This window comes from Furipterus horrens, unplaced genomic scaffold (genome assembly GCF_987537825.1).
Source record: "Furipterus horrens unplaced genomic scaffold, mFurHor1.1.pri manual_scaffold_2, whole genome shotgun sequence".
In the NCBI taxonomy this organism is placed as follows: Eukaryota; Metazoa; Chordata; class Mammalia; order Chiroptera; family Furipteridae; genus Furipterus; species Furipterus horrens.
Window position 1 is genome coordinate 38,569,264 of NW_028327172.1, and position 19,536 is coordinate 38,588,799.

The window sequence follows — 19,536 nt, forward strand, 5'->3', positions numbered from 1 at the left end:
AGAACTTCTGATGGATTGGATTTGGGAGATGAGAGACAGAAAGGAATTAAGAATGATTCACAGGTTTTGGCCTTAGCAACTGGCTTATGGTAAATAATGGAGGAAAACCTATTCTGAACATTTTAAACTTGAAATGCCTAATAGATACCCAAGGGGAAATTTCAGTAGGCAATTTGATATATATTTGTAACTGGCATACGGGGAGGGATGAATCAGAGGTGGAGAAAGGAATTTGGTAATCATCATCATATAAATTGTATTTAACCTTTTGAGTGCCAACGTCGCTGTGAGGGATGCTGACAAATTTTCCCAAAAGTGCCAGCATTGCTCGCAGCCACTCTTTTTTTCAATGGCTATAAATGTAAATAACAATGGAATAATTCATATTTTATGTTTTGTTCTTTTTTTTGTACCTCATCATATATTGATATAATTTTTTCTCATGTAGATACAAATTTTAAATTACACCTGGGTTAAAGTCACAGGATAGATGAATTACCTAGGAGGGAAGTATTCAGAGGGAAGAGAAAGCCCACATAAATCTTTGGGTCTTCAATATTTAGAGGTCAGGAATAGAAGGAGAAGCCAGCAAAGATAAATGAATCAGGTAGAAGGAAATCCCGAAAGTGTGAAGTCATGGAAACCAACAGAAAAATGAATGAGTAAATGTCAACAAGATAATATGCAGAAATATTTTCTCAGTTCCTGCTGTGTGCAAAGAACTCTACAAGAAATGCAAGAGAAGTGTTCCCCATCTCAGGAACCTTATGATTTAGGGAGAGAAAAATAAGCCCCATAAAAATACTATAGTACATAGTCTTCTAACTGATCTCCCTATTTCCACGTTTTTCTTTCCATTCATTTTACACAAGCCAAAAGGTTAATTTTCCTAAAACACCACTCTGGTCAATTAAAACTATCAGTTTTAAACTAAAATTCATCAGAATTCTGATCAACTCAGGAACCTTCTCTGCCCTTATTAGTCCTAAATCATCATTCTAACACTCAAAGGATGGCCACATCCTCATCTCCTATTATTCCCTTTATGAAACCTTAAAACATTTTTTTCTTGTTCAGTTTAGCATTAATTCTACCCTTTCCTGCCCTTGTATGTAGTTGGTGTATGCATCTTGACTAGATTGTGAGCTCCTTGAAAACAGAAATTAAACTCAAGCTCCTTGCCTAACCATTAGTATATTAATTCATCAGCTTTTTTTCCTGCCAAGTCTCTGACAAAGACCACTGAATTTTAGTCATATGATATAGAACACTGGTGTTATAAGAGAGCACATTTTGAGTACCATAGGGCTAGATTTTGGATAAGTAGGACTGGAGGCGGGATATATCCAGGAACAGGGAAGTAGTCTGAAACCAGATTGCAGAAGATCAAACTAAGGAGTTCTGATGTTCTGTTAGGGGTGACCTACTGACACATTTGAGCAGGGCACATATATTCATATCTGTGCTTCAGGAATAAATAGGTAGAAGGGATAAATGAGGATAGCTTCAAAATTGCAAGCAATAGCACATTAGTGGGAGTGAATTCTTTGAGCAGCAATACCAGCCTAACTGGCTCTATGAGCCTGGGAGTGGCAAAAAATAAGACCAACAGAAGAGGTAGGATAGGGCCAGGATATGGAGGACTTTACAGCCAGGCAAAAGTATGAGCTGGGGTCCCTGGGTTTGAATGCTTGTTTCCCTACTTGAAGAAAGCCCCTTCTATGTTTTTCTGGGGTTTTTTAGCAGTAATGTTATCATTTTCTGTAATACTCTGACCTGCTACAGTGGTTCTCAAACCTTGACTGCACATTGGAATCACTTGGAGAGCTTTAAAAGCTGTTGATATCTGGATCCCACTCTCAAGAGATTCGGATTTATCTGATCTTGGATGCAGCCTGGGCACTGAGAGTTAAAAAGGGTCCCCAGGTGATTCTGCTGTTCAGCCAAGATTGAGATCAACTGATGTAGAAAAGAGTGAAGCACTAAGATTTTAAACATGGCAATGATATGTTGGTGGGGGTGGGGGGTGTGTTTTAAGAATAACATGAGGGAGGAGGGGGTGGATGGAGGTGGAAGAGGGTATGAGGGGATATATGGTGATGGAAATAAAATAAAATAAAAAGACTGATATGAGTATCCAGAGTAGAGGGAAAAGACTATAGGAGACTAACTAGAATTTTTCAGTAATCCAGGAGAAAATTTTATACTAAGGCCTAAGTTAGCATGCATGTAATGATCCTGTAGGATAAAAGGTAAATGTAGGGAGATGATTATTTAGAGGGAAATAACATCAGGACTCAGTAACTGATTGAATATTAATCCTGATCAAAAGTAAAGAAAAAATGTAGAGTTAAGTTTCTAGTGTGGAAGAATGATGGGATCCTTAGCAAAACTAAAGTAGTTGTGAAACAGTTGATTAGTCAATATTTTTGATAATGTAGTAATTGACATGTAATTACTATGTCAGGGACTATGCTGTGTGCTTTACATAACCTCATTTAATCTTTACAACAAGTCTATGAATACTGTTACTCCTATTTTACAAATCTAGGAACTAAGAAAAGAGAGCAGTTACATAACTTGCCCAAAGTTACATAGTAAGTGATAGAGAAGATATTTGAAATAACTAGTTTGATTCCTTTTGATTATGATAGGAAGATGATCAGTTGAATCAGTAGAATCTGTTGAATTTGAACAAATAATTCAAAAAAGCAAAATGGCTGTTGAGGCCAGACAGAAACATAAATGAGTCAAGTAAGATTTAACTATGGTAAAATAAAGAGAAAACATCTAGATGAGGCTGTCGATACTTAGCTATCTTTTAATATCTGTTGGAATTTCAGACCCTGTATTGCCATATTTTAAGATTTTTTTCCTGAAAATATGGAAATCTGGATTTGTATGTAAAATCTCCTAAAATTTTAATGTCAACTAATTCAAATGTTTAAAATTACTCTATGGCCCAAAGTAAATATGGCTGTAGGTTTGCATCTCTGATCAATAATAGGCTGTTGGAAATTCAGAATTGAAGTCAGTGACAGATCTGGGCTGAAGATGTGTGATTAGGGAATCCTTAAGTACAGAGAGGATAGCAGATGCTCCAGGAGCTATATATGTTAGAATAATAACCAGCATTTAATATGGTTATACTTAAAATAATGTAAAAATATGAGTTAACAAGAGGTTTTCGATAGTAAAATATGTGTTAAACCTATCTGACTGAAGTGGGTATTACTTAAAATTCAATTTTAGATAAACTAAAAGCTAAATTCCAGACAGTGACTTGAATGTTCATTCATCCATGATGTGATGAAAATACATCAAAACTGAACATCTATCTCTCCCACTGATTGAAAGGTAATTGAAAGATTATGTTTTATCCATATTTCCACTTTTTCTACCTTGGGTTACCTTCTCCTAGCCCAGTTTCTCATATACACTCATACCTGCATAGCCCATATCAGAGGGATTTACAGTTAGCAAAGATTTTTTTTTAATTACATTAAACCTTTTTTTAATTATTGAGTTCCAAGTTTCTCACTTAAAAGACCATCAAGGTTTTAGGGCTCAGTAAATACTCTTTGAAGTCTAGACTGGACTATTCTTTCTATGAGATTAATGTATTAAACCTGTGCAGAAGCATTCAGGAAGCCGCCAATATAGGCAACGCACGAGGAATGTATGAGGGTATCAAGAAGGCAACAGGCCCAATCCCCTCCAAGATCGCCCCCCTTAAGTCCAAGACAGGTGAGGTCATCACTGACCAGGAACAGCAAATGCGGCGGTGGACCGAGCACTACCTCGAGCTGTACGCAACGAAGAACACCGTAACAGACACTGCTCTTAACGCCATCCCAGACCTACCAGTCATGGAGGACCTAGACACCCCACCTACTGCGGCAGAGTTCAGCAAAGCCATCGACCGCCTCGCTTGCGGGAAAGCACCAGGAAGCGACGGAATCCCTCCAGAAATCCTAAAGAGCGGGAAACCAGTCCTGCTACAGCCGCTCCACCATCTACTCTGTCGCTGCTGGAAGGAGGGTTACATCCCCCAGGATATGAGAGATGCCAACATTATCACCATGTACAAGAACAAAGGAGACCGCAGCGACTGCAACAACTACCGGGGCATCTCTCTCCTCAGCGTCGTCAGCAAAGTATTCGCCCGGGTCACTCTTGCCCGCCTGCAGACCCTTGCTTCCCGCGTCTACCCAGAGTCCCAGTGTGGCTTCAGAGCTGGCCGATCAACAGTGGACATGATCTTCTCCCTACGCCAGCTGCAGGAGAAGTGTCACGAGCAGCATAAACCACTCTACCTCGCCTTTATCGACCTTACGAAGGCGTTTGATCTGGTCAGTCGAAGCGGTCTCTTCAGCTTGCTATGGAAGATTGGCTGTCCACCACATCTGCTTGCTGTGGTCATGTCCTTTCACGACAACATGCACAGCACGGTGTCCTACAACGGCGCAACCTCTGAGGCCTTCCCAGTCAGCAGCGGAGTAAAGCAGGGCTGCGTCCTCGCGCCTACGCTGTTCGGAATCTTCTTCTCCATGCTCCTCCAATACGCCTTTAAGGACTGCAGCGAGGGTGTCTTCATTCACACCAGATCCAATGGCAAGCTCTACAACCTGGCCCGTCTACGAGCCAAGAACAAAGTCAAAGAGGTGCTCATCCGTGAGATGCTCTTCGCCGACGACGCAGCTTTGACATCACACTCCGAAGAGGGACTCCAGCAGCTAGTCACTTGCCTTTCCCACGCATGCAAGGAGTTCGGACTAGCCATCAGCCTGACGAAGACGAATGTTATGGCTCAAGGCACGGGGACTCCCCCATGCATCACCATCGACAGGTACACCCTGGAGGTTGTCAACGACTTCACTTACCTCGGGTCCACCATCTCGAGCTCTCTGTCAGTCGACTTGGAGGTCAATCGGAGAATCGCCAGGGCAGCCACAGTTATGGCCAGACTGAACCGGCGAGCGTGGAACAATTCCAGCCTCACTGAGAAAACCAGACTGCGCATCTACCAAGCCTGCGTACTCAGCACTCTCCTCTATGGCAGCGAGACGTGGACCACCTACGCAAGGCATGAAAGGAAACTCAACAGCTTCCACATGAGGTGCCTGCGACGCGTCCTGCATGTCGCCTGGCAGGATAAGGTCCCCAACACCGAGGTGCTGAAGCGAGCCAATATGAGCAGTTTGCATGCAGTTCTTAGCGAGAGACGCCTCAGGTGGCTCGGCCATGTCAAAAGAATGGATGCAGGCCGTATCCCCAAAGACCTCCTCTACGGCGAGCTAGCAGAAGGCAAGAGGATGACAGGGCGCCCAAAACTGCGGTTCAAAGACATCTGCAAAAAGGACATGACACAATGCTCCATCAATCTCAACACATGGGAAGTTCAAGCAGACGACCGCCTAACCTGGAGGCTCGCGGTCAGGCAAGGTACGTCACGTGCAGAGGCTGCGCGCAACGAGGAGGCGGTCCAGAAAAGGTCGAGGCGGAAGCAGCGTCAACAGCAGCAACAACGGCCATCTGCCTTCACCTGTAACAAGTGTGGCAGGGATTGTCACTCCCGAGTCGGACTGCACAGCCATTCTCGGCGGTGCAGATAGACTCTCAAGAAGCTACGCCATCGTCTCTCGAGACGGACGGCTGCCGACGACGACGACGAGTCACAAATAATGTAAACCAGTTAATGTAAAAATAAAATATGACATATATGAAAGCATTTTTGCAAACTGTAAAACCCTACAGAAATTACAAAGAAATATTATTTTGGTGTTATTCTGAAAGTTAGAAGGGTCCTGAAGTTATAAAGTAAAACCTTTTGTATTTGAAACACAATTTGCACCTTTCCAAAAAAATTCTTATTACATGTAACTAACTCCGAGAGTGAATATCTTTTTCAGTTGTTAAAAGTTCACGTGAAGTTGACTTAATAGCAATAATTGGTGTAATATAATAAGGAGGGGGAACGATCAGCCTACTATATAGCAAAGATCTAAAGATGCTGGAATTGTGTTTCAAACCTTCAGTCACACCACACCCTAGCAGTCCTATGATCAGGTTTAAATGTTCTAAGAAAAACGGCAACTTTCTTGAAAATTGTATTTAAGACTAGATGTTTTCAACCCCAAGAACTCTTTTGACACGTCTTGGGTCTTTGAAAATTCAGCCCATTATCGAACATTTTAAGTCGTGCGTGTTAACACACACACACATACATACACACGCTTTTGATTACAAATTGTATCAAGAACTGTACATCCAAAATGAAGATGGGGAAATTTCTGTTGTTTAGGGTATGGAAATATGACTCCATGTTTAGATAGCTAAAATGTCGAAAATGGTGTAACACTTAATTTTATGGTACCTACCCCTCCTTTAAAATATTACCTGAGAATTATCAATAGTTCACCCAGCCGGCTTTGAGAAGCCTAATTCCATTTGTTACATTGGACTTTACATAAAATGAAAATACACAGCTGACAGTCTTCAACGTGTTAAAAAAAAAAAAAATCCAGAAGCTAGCAATTAAAATCCTCCAACGCCCGCGCTCCGTACACACTTCTTCCAGATTGGCCTGGCATATTCTGGGTATCCCTCCGTGACCGCTGGCCGGACATATTTAGGAAAAGCTGTTTTTGTGTGAGGTACTAAGACAATAGACTCCTCCTTTCAACCCTTTTTCATTCACTTTGCAGGGAGTGGAATAAATAGGGAGCTAACTGAAGCTTTCTTTACGCATTTGGGCGCACAGTCTTGTCTCCTGAACCCTACTATCGCGACTCCCCTATCCTAGGACAGCAGAAGCCGAATACCCGGAAACCAGTGATTCCAGGCGCTGCACCCCGGGGGCGCCAGGCCTCAATCCTACAGGCCCGTCCCAGGAGAGCCCCGTCTGCGAGGGGCAATCACGGCTCCTTGGAGGCGCCAAGAAAATCACTGCTGTTGACAGGCTACAGGACAGGAATCAGATAGGGTACGAGATGGACGAGTTTTGTTCCCACATTCCGGTGAGAAAAGGAAGTGAAGGGGAAAGAGGATTTTATAACTCCAGCATGGGGTACAGACTCCGGGAACAAAGACAGGAGGAAGATGAGACAGCCACGCCAACGCAGACTCAGAAGGGCTCTCGAACTTTACGCAAGTGGCCTGCATCCCGACAGTGCTCGGTTCCCCTTACGCCACTGGCTGGGCCTCAGAGCCTTCGCGAATACGGCTTTGCGCACTGCGGCTGGCCTGAGCCGCAACCGAGCTTGGCCTTATGGCTCCTCCCCGCCATCCTGCGCGGATTGGTGGCGAACAGCAGCCAGGCTGCTGATTGGGTAGCGAAGGAGCCATTCGGGGCGGCTCTGGTGGGTTCCGCTGCCCTAGAGTGATAAGTTCGGCTTCAGACACGCCTCAGCGCCAGCAGTGAGTCGGAGCTCTATGGAGGTGGCGGCGAGTACCGGGTGGTGGTTGCAGCAGTGACTCCTCTGAGCTGAGAGTTTCCAGCCGCTCCCGATTCCTTCCTCCCCCTTCCCTCCCCCTTTTTTGTTTTCCGTTCCCCTTCCCCTTCCCTTCCCCGTCCCCGACGACCGAATCCCGAGAAGGCAGCTGCACCGGCAGCTGCTGAGTTCCCGGTGAAGGTGAGTGGAGCCGCCGCTGTTGCTGCTGCTGCTCCTGGCGCCGCCGCCGCCGAGTAGAGCGCTTCAAAATGGCCGCCGTCCCCAGGCCACTTCTCGAGTGGTACAAAATGGCGGCCACAGGCGGACTCGGGCGGGGCGACCCTTTTAGCGTTTACTCCGTGCTTCGGGCACCTGGAAATTCTTCGCCTTTGTTCTCCTTTCCCATTGCTGGCGGAGTAGAAGACAACAACCCTCGTGGCCCCGGCCGTCCTCGCGGCTGCGGGGCTGGGATCTGGGCGAGTCAAGGCGCGGGCGTGTGCGTACCGGGAAAGAGCGTGGCGGGGCCGCACGCTCCGCAGCGGGGAGGGACGCGGGCCGGCGCGAGCGCCCGGCCGTTGGCGCGGGCCATCCGAGGCACAGGAGTCCTGGAGATCGGCCTCCCAGTGGGGAGGTGTGTGAAGTCCTGATGCCGGCCGAGAGCGGCACGGCCATTCTTCGTAGGGGGGAGCGAAGGGCATCCCTGGCAGGCCCTTGCTGAGACAGGAGAGAAAACAAAGATTTATGTCCTTTTGTCAGTTGGGAAGGGAATGGAGAGGCGCTCTCTGTCCCGTGGGGATTTATTGGGGTGGGGGGGCTTTGGAGGCTGTGGGTGGGAAGGAGGCCGCCTTCCCGTCTGAGGAACAAAGAGCCGGTGGCTGCTGGACCGGCGGGGGCAGCCGTCTCCTCGGCGAGGCTTGCCCCGGCGGCTGCGTGGGGACGCTGTCGGAAACACTTCCCAAACTCAGGCCCGGCTGGGAGGAATCCACTGCTCTTTTGTTCCCAGGAAGGGAAGAAATGGGGCGGAGGTTCTTGCTGCCATGTTGTGGCCCTCGTCTTCCGCCTGTTTAGTGCCAGCTACTGTACACCCTTGTCCCTCTCGCCTGTCTTGCCCGATGCCCTCTGTGCGGAGGAGTTAAAAATACGGACAGTGAAGAAAACTGCTAGGCAGTTCGGTTGTCCCTGATCTAGTCTGTTTCATTTGTCATTGGGACTTTAAACTATTACGACATTTCCCACATAATGTGCCTGTGTTGGTAGATTTTCTATATTCAGTTTTAAAGGCGGTAGAATGTAGCTTTTTCAAAGACTCGTTCTTGGCAGTTGAGATTTCTATGAAGGGTCTTTCTGCATCCTTGAACACCGGGGGCTTTAGTCTTATGAGCTCTGCAGTGCAGTAAAAGTTTGATCAACTGCACTGCTATGATCTGAAATAAATTGTAATTGAAGGTGGGTTTATAGATTTGTGTGTTAGCAAGTGTCTAATTTTGGTACTCTTTCTCATTCTAGGTTTTTCATTTCTCCCATCTCTATCCCTCCCCACCCCATCCATTAATATTATTCTTTTGAAGATTCTTCATTGTCAAGCCGCCAAAGTGGAGAGTGCGATTGCAGAAGGGGGTGCTTCTCGTTTCAGGTATGTGTAGATTTATTTGGGGCAACTGTTAAGAGACCAATCACAAAATCAGAAGACTCAGCCACACCAAAAAATTCTGAATAAATGTGTTGTACATTTAATTTATAATGTGTCGTGTTTATTTTTAGTAAAGTGCTTAAATTTTCACTGTCTTCTATTAATTGCCATATGAAAAATTTGGCCCAAGTCCAGTCTTCATGTGTGGTGTAATTTCTAAAATGTAGAATAAAGAGATCTTTTATCCCTCTGAATGGAACATAATGGAGGTATAGATTTTAAAATTGTTTTCTTTTAATTAGTGCTTCTTCGGGCGGAGGAGGAAGTAGGGGTGCACCTCAGCACTATCCCAAGACTGCTGGCAACAGGTATAGTAAATATGTAAAAGTAACGAGTTTTTCAGATTTGCATTAGTAGTCTTTGTCATGCATAACAATATAGTTATGGCACTAGACATCAGGAATCCTAAACTTAATGGACATGGTCTCTGCTACAAAACCTAAATTTAGGTTAATCGTGCAACATGGTCACGAGACATTAGGAAATGTTGGTTCCCAAAGTGTGGCAGCATTGGCATCACCTGGGAGTCTGTATTAGAAATGTAAATTACCACACCCTCCCCCAGACACACTAAAGCAGAAACTGGGAGTGGGCCCAGTAGTCTGTTAACAAAAGCCCATTGGGTGATTCAGGTGCACACTACTGCTTGAGAACCACTTATTGTAAGATTTGGTTGTAAGGGAAGTTGAGAAGCTCTGAAGTGAAATTTCTGTATTTAGGAGGATTTCTGATCAGCATGACATTTAACTTGTGTGACTGGGTATGATGTTTTAAATTGTCTTAATTTTTGCTAGCGAGTTCCTGGGGAAAACCCCAGGGCAAAACGCTCAGAAATGGATTCCTGCACGAAGCACTAGACGAGATGACAACTCCGCAGCAAACAACTCCGCAAATGAAAAAGAACGACATGATGCAATCTTCAGGAAAGTAAGAGGGTAAGTGTATAGGTCTATATTTGATCCTTTTACTAACGGAGGGAAAAAAAATGGGTTAGCTGTGTTTCTTTTGTAGCTATACTATATTCTGAGTAGTCGATGTTCATGCCCAAAGTGTGTATTTTAACAAATGTCAGTGCTGACAGTTTATCTTAAAGAGCAGTACAGTACCTCCAGTATTTAGGGGCTTAGAGTTGCTTTCAGCCTGTTGTGCTGATATTGGTCGTTCTGGTGTATAATATAACCCAGTGAAACACACAGAACAGGGCTAGCTCCTGCATCTAGCCTCAATAGTAAGGAGGCTCTTGCTCTCTGGATTTTGAGCTTGTGCGAGAGATTTCTTATCAGTTAGGGACCCTCAATCAGGTACAGATACTATAATCTAAATAACAGCGCTAGGTTTATTTAAACATCCCTTTGGTTGGATGGGAAAGGAGAAGTGCCTTGATGTTATAGGGAGATAGAAGAAAAAAATTGACATACTTTTAAAGCTGGGATTTTTTTTTTTGTTTGTTTGTTTTTAGATTTTATTTACTTTTAGAGAGTGGGAGGGAGACAAACACCAATGTGCAAGAAATACATTGGTTGCCTCTTGCACACTCCCAACTGGGGACCTGGCCTCCAACCCAGGCATGTGCCCTGACTGGGAATCGAACCAGCAACCTTTTGTTTCGCAGGCTGGCGCTCAATCCACTGAGCCACACCAGCCAGGACTAAAAGCTGTTTTTCAACTCAAATAAGTCTTTGTGTTGGCTGACACTTAAAGTGTGATTCCTTTTTCCCCAGCATACTAAATAAGCTTACTCCTGAAAAGTTTGACAAGCTATGCCTTGAGCTCCTCAATGTGGGTGTAGAGTCTAAACTCATCCTTAAAGGGGTCATACTGCTGGTAAGTTTAATGTTGACTTATCTGAAAGGGGGAGAAAAATATTTAACAAACTTAAGTTGGTTTCTTACACTTGAATTTATTGCTTAAAACTGAGGTATGAACTAGATACAAGTTTTTCTGAATAAAGACATACTAACTTTTAATGGCATCAGATTTAAGAGGTGAATTTTAAATTGCTCATATTTGTCTTTGGGGATTTAATAGGTTTGTCATAAGCAGGCTGCTTGCATTCTGTTTTTCATTCTACGGAAAACACCACATTTTGATCTTGGGGATGAATTATATGATAGTTGATACAACATTCCAGTGTCTTTACAATTTTGATTTTCAGCATATTTTCAGCTTTGGGGAGTGGGGTGGGTTGTGACTAGTATGAGATCTATATGATATTACTGGTCTTTTTAATATGCTGCAATAGCTGACATTTAAATACTTGTGTTTTTCTAAGCTGTGTGCTAAGCACTTTGTTTGTACTCATTACCTAATTTAGTTTACGTTGTAATCCTTACAAAAGAGGTATTATTCCCAAATTATAAATGAGACAAAGGAGAATAGTAAGAAAGTTGAGATCTAAGAGTAATAAGACTGCAAATTATTATAAAATTGCAAAGGAAGTTGTCATATTTAGTTTAAGAAATCCCCTTTCCTGTAGATTGTGGACAAAGCCCTAGAAGAGCCAAAGTATAGTTCACTGTATGCTCAGCTATGTCTGCGATTGGCAGAAGATGCACCAAACTTTGATGGCCCAGCAGCAGAGGGTCAACCAGGACAGAAGCAAAGCACAGTAAGTTGTAGTGTTTGCTTTGCCTGTTTTAAAGTTGATTTGAAAGACTTCATTACAAGAACTTGCCAAATGTCTTTTATTTCTAATAGACATTCAGACGCCTCCTAATTTCCAAATTACAAGATGAATTTGAAAACCGAACCAGAAATGTTGATGGTGAGAATTATATTTGAATCTAAGTACAGTATTCCCTCACTTACTGTGGGTATTATGTTCTAGACCCCCCACCCCCTGCAATAGATGAAAATCCGTGAAGTAGGAGCCTTACATTTATTTTAGTATTTATACATATATTTTAAGGCTTTATAAACCCTTCCCACACTCTAAACGTTCCCACTCCCTTATTAACCTTTTCCACACTTTTATAAACACTACTTATGTTCTTAAACATATTCTATACTTTTAAACCTATGTAACTTTAACAACATACGTATACAGTACCGCAAAATCCTGCGATATAACGAAAAATCCACAATGAATAATTAAATATATTTTTTTAAATCCCGCAATACAGTGAGGCTGCGATAAGTGAACTGTGATATAGAGGGACTACTGTAGTATTGTACATTTTTAATTTTATTTTCAATGTTGACTTTTTTTCTTCCATATTTTTCCAGTCTATGATAAGCGTGAAAATCCCCTCCTCCCTGAGGAGGAGGAACAGAGAGCCATTGCTAAGATCAAGATGTTGGGGAACATCAAATTCATTGGAGAACTTGGAAAGCTTGATCTTATTCATGAATCTATCCTTCATAAGTGCATCAAAACAGTAAGTATGGTTGGAAATTTAGGCTTAGGCTTGGATAATAATTGAGTACACATACTCATTTGGGAAAATGAGTCAATTATATTGCTTTTGCTACCTGAGAATGTTAGTGAGACTTAATTAAGTATTTTAGATGTTTGGCAAAACTTATTTCAGTGTTCTGAGTATGGAAGTAAGTATACTCAGCGTAGTAAGGTAGGGGTATAGAACTGATTACCTACCTATGTTAAATTGCTTAATTTGGAGGGATTTCTTCAACACAGACCGAATAGAAAATACTATGTTAGATACTGTGGGAACTCTTTGAGTCAGTGCAGATGTAGGGGAAAGTACTACATTTAAACAAAAGGTTTTTGTCAACATGGGGTATTTCTTTTGGTAGCTTTTGGAAAAGAAGAAGAGAGTCCAACTCAAAGATATGGGAGAGGATTTGGAATGCCTCTGTCAGATAATGAGGACAGTGGGACCTAGATTAGACCATGAACGAGCCAAGGTACGTGTGTTATTAACAGAAATTATGTGAGTAGTTTGTCTTAATTTTTTTCAAATTCGATGACTTCATGATATAGGGAATTGACATATTTAGTCATTATCTTGATTGTAATCTAGAAGCCTTAAAATCCTTAAATAGTATACATTTGCCATAGCACTTTATTTTATTTTATTTTTTTTCATTAGTCCTTAATGGATCAGTACTTTGCCCGAATGTGCTCCTTGATGTTAAGTAAGGAATTGCCAGCACGGATTCGTTTCCTGCTGCAGGTAAAACTGGTTTCTTTAATTATGTTGGTGAGGTCACTTTTTCTGTTTAGAATATTAAAGTGAAATTTATTAAAACTTTTTAAATTTCAGGATACCGTAGAGTTGCGAGAACACCACTGGGTTCCTCGCAAGGCTTTTCTTGACAATGGACCAAAGACGATCAATCAAATCCGTCAAGATGCAGTAAAAGTAAGAATCTTTTATCGAGTACACTTTTATAATGGTCAAAAGATCCTCTTAAAACTTGTTTGAGGCTTATCTTACCTTGTGGAGCTCAGAAATTATATAAATAGCAATCTGATAGTCTACAAGTTCCTCTGGTTCACCCCCCCAAATATAAAAATTTTAGTTTTGCATAAAATAATATCTAAAAGTATTTTTATTCGCTTTGTTCCTAAAGGATCTAGGAGTGTTCATTCCAGCTCCTATGGCTCAAGGGATGAGAAGTGACTTCTTTCTGGAGGGACCTTTCATGCCACCCAGGATGAAAATGGATAGGGACCCACTTGGAGGACTTGCTGATATGTTTGGACAAATGCCAGGTGATTTGGAACAAAACTGGTTTGGTCGAATTAAAAAAAACAGTTTAGCATAGTAGCATAGTTGTAAAAAGTTGTCCATGTATGTATTTTAAGGGAGCGGAATTGGTACTGGTCCAGGAGTTATCCAGGATCGATTTTCCCCCACCATGGGGCGCCATCGCTCAAATCAGCTCTTCAACGGCCATGGGGGGCACATCATGCCTCCCACTCAGTCACAGTTTGGAGAGATGGGAGGCAAGTTTATGAAAAGCCAGGTAAGAAAACACTTAAGAATGTCCCAGTAACAAGTATCAAATCCTGTAACATGTGATTTAGTTTTGCTTTTTAAAAAATGCAAATACTATAGGGTCATGTATGTTTTCAAATTTATCTGTGGCACTTATTTTAAACTGGGTGAAATGCTTTTATCCTTAAAATTAGTAAACTATTAGTAAAATCACATTGCTTTATTTGACAGTTAGGTTAGATTTTTTTTCTTCCATTTCATCTTTTACTTTCTCTGGGCAAATTCAGTTAAGCTTTTCTTATGGCTTGGCTCATCTCTTTGGTACTTTATTACCATAATTTATGGACCCCTTTTTATCTAGACTCTCTCTCCCTTTCTGAAATAGGGGCTAAGCCAGCTCTACCATAACCAGAGTCAGGGACTCTTATCCCAGCTGCAAGGACAGTCGAAGGATATGCCACCTCGGTTTTCTAAGAAAGGACAGCTTAATGCAGATGAGGTACATTTGCCTATGTTACTTAATATACCACAGTTTGTCAATTTAGAAATCTATTGCCCGATGATTATAAAAAGATGCGTTAAGAGGACTTATGCTGGAGTTCTTTACCTTCTTTCTCTCTTTTCTTTTCTTCTTTTTCTTTCTTTGGATATCCAGCGTCCTGTGAGCGAAGATTATGAGATATGAGGGCAAGCCTCTTAAATAAAGTTTTTAGTGAGAGCAAGGAAAATGGCAAGATCTTGATTGTGATTTCCCTCTAAATAGAATGACTTAACTAAGAATAAAGCAAGATTTTTCAAAACTCCTAATTAAATTTTCTGCTTATTTATGTGATGCTAATCCTAGGAGAATTCTGATACAAATACAAGATTTAACAGTGTCTTACTCTTGTGTGCATCAGATCTTTAGTTTTCTTGCCAGAAATTAAACCTGTTAACATGGAATACTTTGTTGGTTATTAAACTTATATTCCTGTCCTAGATTATCACATTGGTATAGACCGAATTAATTTTAGGATTTGGAAATGTTGCATTTAGTATCGTATCCAACTGCATTTGTTAACTTTGATATCTTTTAATTTGTTTTCAATTCTAGATTAGTCTGAGGCCTGCTCAGTCGTTCCTAATGAATAAAAATCAAGTGCCAAAGCTTCAGCCCCAGATAACTATGATTCCTCCTAGTGCACAACCACCACGCACTCAGACACCGCCTCTGGGACAGGTACTAAAGCACAGTATGACAACTTCCTCTCCTTCAGTAGAAGATGTCTAAAGATTTTTGTAATATGTTTCTTCTAAATTCACAAGTTGTTTTTTTTTTAATTGTTATTGAACTTTCATACCTATGTTGCTGTTTTTTAGACACCTCAGCTTGGTCTCAAAACTAATCCACCACTTATTCAGGAAAAGCCTGCCAAGACCAGTAAAAAACCACCACCCTCAAAGGAAGAACTACTTAAACTAACTGTAAGTTTCAAATAATGCCATAGTCTAATTCATGAAGTATGTTTGAGTTTTTTAAAAAGTACTGAAGACATTGGGATTGTGTTCTTCTCAGGAAACTGTTGTGACTGAATATCTGAATAGTGGAAATGCGAATGAAGCTGTCAACGGTGTAAGAGAAATGAGGGCTCCTAAACACTTTCTTCCTGAGATGTTAAGCAAAGTAATCATTCTGTCACTGGACAGAAGTGATGAAGATAAAGAAAAAGCAAGTTCTTTGATCAGTTTACTCAAACAGGAAGGGATAGCTACAAGTGACAACTTCATGCAGGTAGAACACTTTCCTGATTCTATGAGAACTCTTTCCATTCAAACTTGGCGACTGATAAACTGACTGTGTATGTACTCCTTTTAAGGCGTTCCTGAATGTATTGGACCAGTGCCCCAAACTGGAGGTTGACATCCCCTTGGTGAAATCATATTTAGCACAGTTTGCAGCTCGTGCCATCATTTCAGAGCTGGTGAGCATTTCAGAACTAGCTCAACCACTGGAAAGTGGCACCCATTTTCCTCTCTTCTTACTTTGTCTTCAGCAACTAGCTAAATTACAAGACCGAGAATGGTTAACAGAACTTTTCCAACAAAGCAAGGTCAATATGCAGAAAATGCTCCCAGGTAAGAGAATGCTCAGAATTTTTTTTTTTTTTTTTTTTTTAATAAAAAGTCGAGATTCCTTGGTACCCTGAGTGGATTTATATAGGTCAGACAGTGTGATTGTCTTGTCCAGATAATGATAGGCATTACCTATCACAAGTAGATTTCACTTTTATAAAAAGTTGGAATTTCTAATTTAAGTTAATTCACTTTAAATGTCAAGAGTTTCCTTTGCTGGGTGAGTTCTAGTTCTTTGTTCTTTTTCATTTTCATGAATCGTGTACATTTGGGGAATCATTACCTGATGATGCAACTGGCTTTGTCTCTTCAGAAATTGATCAAAATAAGGATCGCATGTTGGAGATTTTGGAAGGAAAGGGACTTAGTTTCTTATTCCCACTCCTCAAATTGGAGAAGGAACTGTTAAAGCAAATAAAGTTGGATCCATCCCCTCAGACAATATATAAGTGGATTAAAGACAACATCTCTCCCAAACTTCACGTAGATAAAGGATTTGTGAACATCCTGATGACTAGGTAAGATCAAGTTGGTCTTTTACGAAAAGTCTATAGGGCAAAGGATTAAGAATCGTCTGTTTCTTAAGGTAGAAAATTGGCTTTGGGGTTCTAATGAGATCTCTCTTTCTAGCTTCTTACAGTATATTTCTAGTGAAGTAAACCCACCCAGTGATGAAACAGATTCTTCCTCTGCTCCTTCCAAAGAACAGTTAGAGCAGGAAAAACAACTGCTTCTTTCTTTCAAGCCAGTAATGCAGAAATTCCTTCACGATCATGTTGATCTACAAGTCAGTGCCCTATACGCTCTTCAGGTGCACTGCTACAACAGCAACTTCCCGAAAGGTGAGGTGTCTGCGCCAGGAAGCACGGCAAGGGTGGGTGATTTCTAAACAGCACACTAAATAATGAGACTACGTTTTGTTCTTAGGCATGTTACTCCGCTTTTTTGTTCACTTCTATGACATGGAAATTATTGAAGAAGAAGCTTTCTTGGCTTGGAAAGAAGATATAACCCAAGAGTTTCCGGGGAAAGGCAAGGCTTTGTTCCAGGTAAGTATTTTGCTAAAGAAATTTCGTCTGCTTTTTTCAATTTACTTGGTATTATGTTAATGATGAGCTTTTAAAACTGAAATACAAGCGAAATAGTTACAGTGCTTTGTACATGGTAAAGCAGGCAGTTAGCAACAAAATGGAGTAAAACTATGAAGTGAAAGGCTTTAGTCCTAGGGCTAGTTACGTGTTTAAGATGTTAGATTAGAGGTGGCTAATAGTTTTGTAAAGTAAGATTGGGTTTAATCTTTTTTTTTTTTTTTCTCTCTCTTTAATGCCAGTCAAGAGGAGGTTACTTCTAGATTTCTCGTAGCTTTGATTTTCAATCATACGAAGTGGAATTCTAGCCCTAGGGGATTCTAAAATGACAAAGCAGGTTTCAGTCCTAATCCCAGATATTTCTGATTTAATAGGTCTGGTGCGTGAACCAGGTGATTTTTATACTAGTTTTCTAGGGACCCAGGCTTTGAGAAACACTGAACTATAATTTCTTGTGTTTTACTTCTTCACAAACTAGTTTCAGTCACGTGTGCAACATTTATACTTGGCTCTCTTCTTAGAGAATTGATCGCATAATTTTGGGATAGAGCTGGAAATTACTCTGGAATCTTAATGTTCTTCCCCTCGCTCCTCCACAGTACTGCTTTAACATATCTAGGTTTGGAAAGAGCCACTGTGATACTAAAATGATTCTGAAATAATAATTGGAATAGTGTCAAAGAATGGCATCTGAGCTAATTTACATAAACAGCTTATATGTTATCCCAAATCTAAATAATGAACACTTTAAAAAGTAATTTTAAAACTAATATACAAATAATATATTTGTGGTGTGTCCTGGAGGCTATTTGCAATTATAAAAGGCATAAAAGTTGTGTGGGTTGCTAGCTTGGGTCCTGAATCAAAGCTTCTGCTTTGAGGTTTTCTCTGTAAGTACTACTTTATTTTATTTTATTTTTTTTAATTACAAACTAATTTACAGGTGAATCAGTGGCTAACCTGGCTAGAGACTGCTGAAGAAGAAGAATCAGAGGAAGAAGCTGACTAAAGAACCAGCCAAAGCCTTAAATTGTGCAAAACATACTGTTGATATGATGTAACTGCATTTGACCTAACCACTGCGAAAATTCATTCCGCTGTAATGTTTTCACAATATTTAAAGCAGAAGCACGTCAGTTAGGATTTCCTTCTGCGTAAGGTTTTTTGTAGTGTAATGTCTTAATCATAGTCTACCATCAAATATTTTAGGAGTATCTTTAATGTTTAGATAGTATATTAGCAGCATGCAATACTTACATCATAAGTTCTCAAGCAGAAGGCAGTCTATTGCAAGGATCTTCTTTGCTGCCAGTTATCATAGGCTGTTTTAAGTTAGAAAATTGAATAGCAACACTGAATACTGTAGAAATGCACTTTGCTCAGTAATACTTGAGTTGTTGCAATATTTGATTATCCATTTGGTTGTTACAGAAAAATTCTTAAACTGTAATTGATGGTTGTTGCCGTAATAGTATATTGCCTGTATTTCTACCTCTAGTAATGGGCTTTATGTGCTAGATTTTAATATCCTTGAGCCTGGGCAAGTGCACACGTCTTTTTAAAAGAAACATGGTTTACTTGCACAAAACTGATCAGTTTTGAGAGATCGTTAATGCCCTTGAAGTGGTTTTTGTGGGTGTGAAACAAATGGTGAGAATTTGAATTGGTCCCTCTTATTATAGTATTGAAATTAAGTCTACTTAATTTATCAAGTCATGTTCATGCCCTGATTTTATATACTTGTATCTATCAATAAACATTGTGATACTTGATGTAACTGAGTGTGACTTTTAAGTTAGCATCCACTGATCTAAGAACAAACAAGACTTGGAACTTCTAAAATCTTACTATTCCCTTTCCATGATGTTTCCATCATGAGTCAGTTGGGTTACTGGAAACAACCAATATGCAGACAGCTCCTGTAAGTAAGGGCAGTGCTGAGGTCAACAAGTCTCATAAATTTGGCGTATATGGCTAATACATAGCAACAAACTTGGTGACATTTACCTTTTTGTTGTGGTGCTGAAACACATGGTGACCTGAGGGCTAACCACCCTCTTGGCCAAGACAGCACAGCTTCATCCTGCAGGCATTCCCAGCTACTGCTGAGTCCTGGCTGCCCCCTTAGGGGAGCACCTCTAGGCAGACAGTAATAAATCTCACTGTACTGCTGTATCTGACAGAACTTGGATGTCTGAAAAGTTCTTGCTGGCTTATTCTCCAAGAGGGACACAAATATTTCCCAATAATTGTGTCCTGTTGATTCAGAAAAGCTAGCTGTCCCTGTATTTTAGCAGTCCTCTTTACTA

The 19,536-nt window shown here is 41.1% G+C and overlaps 1 protein-coding gene and 1 non-coding gene across 2 annotated transcripts; both read left to right on the forward strand.

Moving 5' to 3' along the window:
- The first annotated feature begins 8,079 nt into the window (after positions 1 to 8,079).
- Positions 8,080 to 18,999, forward strand: EIF4G2 (eukaryotic translation initiation factor 4 gamma 2). Its single transcript, XM_090267277.1, has 22 exons — positions 8,080 to 8,110; positions 8,940 to 9,066; positions 9,366 to 9,431; positions 9,918 to 10,058; positions 10,845 to 10,947; positions 11,600 to 11,731; positions 11,821 to 11,887; positions 12,349 to 12,500; positions 12,880 to 12,990; positions 13,176 to 13,259; positions 13,350 to 13,448; positions 13,660 to 13,801; positions 13,895 to 14,055; positions 14,413 to 14,526; positions 15,121 to 15,246; positions 15,387 to 15,491; positions 15,583 to 15,798; positions 15,884 to 16,142; positions 16,453 to 16,657; positions 16,770 to 16,981; positions 17,067 to 17,188; positions 18,171 to 18,999. Exons 1-22 carry the CDS (start codon positions 8,080 to 8,082, stop codon positions 18,234 to 18,236), a joined length of 2,841 nt encoding a protein of 946 aa, XP_090123403.1. The 3' UTR covers positions 18,237 to 18,999.
- LOC150018172 (small nucleolar RNA SNORD97) lies at positions 14,580 to 14,718 on the forward strand. The gene has a single exon (XR_016509577.1). It is a non-coding gene; the product is annotated as a small nucleolar RNA SNORD97 (small nucleolar RNA).
- Positions 19,000 to 19,536: the final 537 nt, after the last annotated feature.